The sequence below is a fragment of the Ornithodoros turicata genome, chromosome 2 (genome assembly GCF_037126465.1).
Source record: "Ornithodoros turicata isolate Travis chromosome 2, ASM3712646v1, whole genome shotgun sequence".
NCBI classification, from domain to species: domain Eukaryota; kingdom Metazoa; phylum Arthropoda; class Arachnida; order Ixodida; family Argasidae; genus Ornithodoros; species Ornithodoros turicata.
This window is the reverse complement of record NC_088202.1, coordinates 47,384,929-47,388,869: the sequence shown is the minus strand read 5'-3', so window position 1 is coordinate 47,388,869 and position 3,941 is coordinate 47,384,929. Positions and strand designations below refer to the sequence as shown.

General features: G+C 45.9%; 1 protein-coding gene across 1 annotated transcript; it reads right to left on the bottom strand.

The window, feature by feature from the left end:
* Positions 1 to 1,092: 1,092 nt before the first annotated feature.
* LOC135383423 (low-density lipoprotein receptor-related protein 4-like) lies at positions 1,093 to 2,637 on the bottom strand. Its single transcript, XM_064612881.1, has 2 exons — positions 2,538 to 2,637; positions 1,093 to 2,417 (listed from the first exon to the last, which is right to left on the bottom strand). The coding sequence occupies exon 2, from the start codon at positions 2,178 to 2,180 to the stop codon at positions 1,314 to 1,316; it is 867 nt and encodes a 288-aa protein (XP_064468951.1). The 5' UTR covers positions 2,181 to 2,417; positions 2,538 to 2,637; the 3' UTR covers positions 1,093 to 1,313.
* Positions 2,638 to 3,941: the final 1,304 nt, after the last annotated feature.

Genomic DNA, 3,941 nt, shown 5'->3' with positions numbered 1-3,941 from the left:
CAGTTTTTACGGTTCAGGCTCTGGTTGTTACACATGTAAATTTATCCAAGGAAGAATAGTTACCAGGCGAAAAAACTCGTTCTTGTCGTTGACTACTGAGCTTTATTCTGCGGGTATTACAGTAAGGAAAGGCTCTCAGTAAGGAGGATCATGTGTGCAGCAACGATAAACACTGGGTTTAGAGTTACCCACCACCACCACCATGGTTTGACAGAGACCCCATGGTTTGGTGACAAACGCGCAAACCTGCCTCATCATCCTAGTAGCCGAGATTATAGCCCTACATGACCTCGGGCCGAGCCGGGCCTCTTATTGAGTGTTATCTTTCCGAGAGTCTGGTTCAGCTGGGTCACGCAGCTAATTCCACACAATGGAGGATTATTAGTTCATGTCATCACGTGCTTGCGTCATTCATGTGGATATATTTGCAAAAACAAGCAGCGGACACTGCGATACGCATATGATTCGACGCTCTAGAACCTTGTCCAAACCGCTTCACATTGCTCCTGGCTCCTCAGATATTTCCCAATCAGGTTCGCAAAGCTTGGTAAGACGGGTAGGGATTGGGTGAATGAGTCATTCGACAACATCCTCTAAATGCACAAAAACTACGTGTAAGATAACGCGCTTGCACGAGTGCGTTCAAGGTTTCATTTGGCCTCGTGCTGTTGCGGTATTAAACCACCAGTTCTTTCATGTCTGTGGCTTTGTCTTCTCTTCTTACAAATTTAATTACAATTTATAAATTACGCTAATTCCGCTAATTTGCTTATTAATTTGTTTGACAGGCGCTAGAAACGTCTAATTCATTGCTGGAAATGCTAGGCCGGGCCCCATTCTTGAGTCACCGGGAAGTGCCAGGCCCTACTCACTGAGCTACTGCGCTCTGCTGGGCCGGACGACGAGGAAGAGGAAAGCTCGCGCCGTGTCGCTCCTGGAAAAGTCGGCCCGCGCAGAGCTGTAGCCGAAACACCTGCCGTAGTGTAACAGCCGAATGAGTTTCAGTATAGCCACGGTGCCAAATTTCTATAACACCCCTTGCTGTAAACGTTGGAATGCAGGGTGACATAAATGCAAATATCATGTTTTTAATATTTATACAGCAGAGCATTGGGTTATTTGAGTATATAAAGTCCTAGCGATAGCGTGTTCACTAATGAACCATATAAAGTCTTGCGGGAAACTGATGTTTCTGCAAAACAGAAAGTACAGTTCAGCTATTACAACAGCACTGAATCTTACATATGGATGCGACAAAACCAATTCACAAACAGAACATTGGAAATTACAGTAGAAATCAGTTTGTTATTACCTTAATGTGTGCAATTTGTTTCATCAGAGTTGTCGCCGCAGTCATCATCTCCGTCGCAGACGTACGCGCTGTTCACGCACTTGTTGTTGTTGCACTTGTAGCCCTCGCATTCGTAGTTTTCGCAGTCCTGTTCGTCGGAACCGTCTGGACAATCTACTTCGTGGTCACAGACGTCAGACATTGCCAAACATTTCTTTCTTGGTAGACATAGGAATTGGCCTTCGGTACATTCGGGCACGGGACAGCCTTCTTCATCAGAGCCATCGCCGCAATCATCGTCTCCATCGCATTTGAACGCTTTCTTAATGCACTTGTGGTTAGCACATTTGAACCTTTCTTCGCCGCATTCGTACTCTTCGCAGTTTAGCTCGTCAGACCCGTCCGGACAGTTCTTAATTGTATTGCAGATATTCGTTGCGTCAAGACACCTAAACCTAGGTGCACAGAGTTGACGGCTGTCTTCGCACTCGGGAAGAGTGCAGTCGGCTTCGTCAGACCCGTCAGTACAGTCATCGTCTCCATCACACTTGTAGTCTTTATTGATGCACTTGTTGTTAGCGCACTTGAATCTCAACTCTCCACAGTCGTATTCCTCGCAATTTTGTTCATCTGAGCCATCTGGGCAGTCGCTGCGTTTATCGCAGATATCCGCTTCCCGAAGACACTTCTTCATGTGTTCGCAGAGCAACTTTGGGTCATCACATTCCGGAACAGGGCAATTCTCTTCGTCTGAACCGTCTTTGCAGTCGTCGTCGCCATCGCATTTAAAGTCGCCGTTAATGCACCTGAAGTTGTTGCATTTGAAGCCGTCGCAAGGACGAGTTTCGCAATCGGCTTCGTCGTACCCGTCGGGACAGTCAGCGTCCATGTCGCAAGCGTACCGTTTGGGCAAACATTTGTTCAATGGCTTGCACAAAAACGTGTCCTCATCGCAGTCAGGTACGGGACAATCCTTAAGTTCATCTTCGCCATCAGAGCAATCACCGTCACCGTCACATTTCTACTCTTCAGGAATGCACTTACTGTTGTCACAAACGAATCCTGAGCAACTTTCGCAGTTGTGCCCGGAAGTGCTATCCGTACATCCAGCCTCTCCGCTATAAACCTGTGTTGAGGCATGAAAGTTGATTAAATAGATATCAAAACTGTAATTCTTTCTACATATCGTAATCATGGTTGCAGTAATCAATCACTAATGGTCATGCAAAAAATTTCACAGGCATACCGTTAGCAGCGAGGCTGCAACGAGGACAAGTACCCAACCGAACGTTTGCATCTTCAAGAGGCCTTAAGCAAGTGACTGAATGCGCTATTGCTAGGGCCTCCACTACACGGGATGCCAGTCGCTAGACATTACGCGTGATTGGAGCTGTGATAAAAACTTTACGCGGATGTGTGCGCTGATACCGGTGTATGTTACAGTCACTGCTTGCTACTGGGACCCAAAGCTCAGGGGAAAAGAATACAAGGAGGATGGAGATTTGTAACAGGCTCATGCGCTCATTCGTGTTCAGTTTACAACCTTTCTATATTTTTACTATCTCTGACAAAATCTTGTCTACATTATGTGACTACAAATGTTCAGGGTTATGCTACGTACGGTACAGTATTTGTTCCGCTCCGCTCCGCTCCGCTAGCACCGGAGACACGAAAAATTTCGACAATGATATCCAAAGCAACACAAACTGTAGGAATAACGCTGGTGCATCGTTTGATACGTTGGCCACTGTTGGCAATGTCATTGCGACGTTGCAGCCGTATTAGAATGCCAAACGCCAATTTACAGCCGTTGCAGCAATATTTGTGCAACGTTTGATTACGAATATAAACTTCGCAAATGTTGCTGGAATACGCATGTCATGATGTTATCTCAACACGAAATTCCCAGCACTAGAACAATGACGGAGAAACTATGAGAGTTCTACACCAAATTTGTAGGGTTGTTCCGGCATTGGTACGGTACCTTTTTTCCAATGTGCGGAAGTCGCCACCGGCCCAACGTTGTCATGATACGGAACGAAATAGCTGTACCAACGTGGTGTTCACAGCATTGCAACAATGTCGGACAAACGTTGAGATGTGTACATCAAATTTGTAACGTTGTTCCGCCATTGGTACGGTGCCCTTTTCCAATGTGGGGCAGGCAGTCGCTACCGGTCAAACGATGTCAGAATATTGATTCGAAATAGCCGTACCGACGTGGCGTTCACAGGACTGGGTCACTGTCGGACAAATGTTGAGTGGTCCACATAAGATCTGTAAAGTTGTTCCAGCCTTGCTATGGTGTTTTTCTTCCCATGTGGGGCAGTCGCCACACATCCAACGTTGTCAGAATGTGGGAACGAAACAGCAGTACCGAATACGGATATGAATTTCAGAGGAACGTTGGAGATCCTACATCAAATAAAATTAACAACATCCCCCCAGAATTGGTAAGGTGCCCTTTTGCCAAGTTTGCAGAGGTAACATCCGTCCAATGTTCTCAGAATATGGATACGAAATAGCTGTGTCGACGTGGAATTCATTAGCACCACAGATCACACATATAAAACGTAGATCATTTATCCAAGTCTCAAAATGTACCTGAGGTTTCCCAAGACATAGTGAAAAACTATCACACTATTCACTG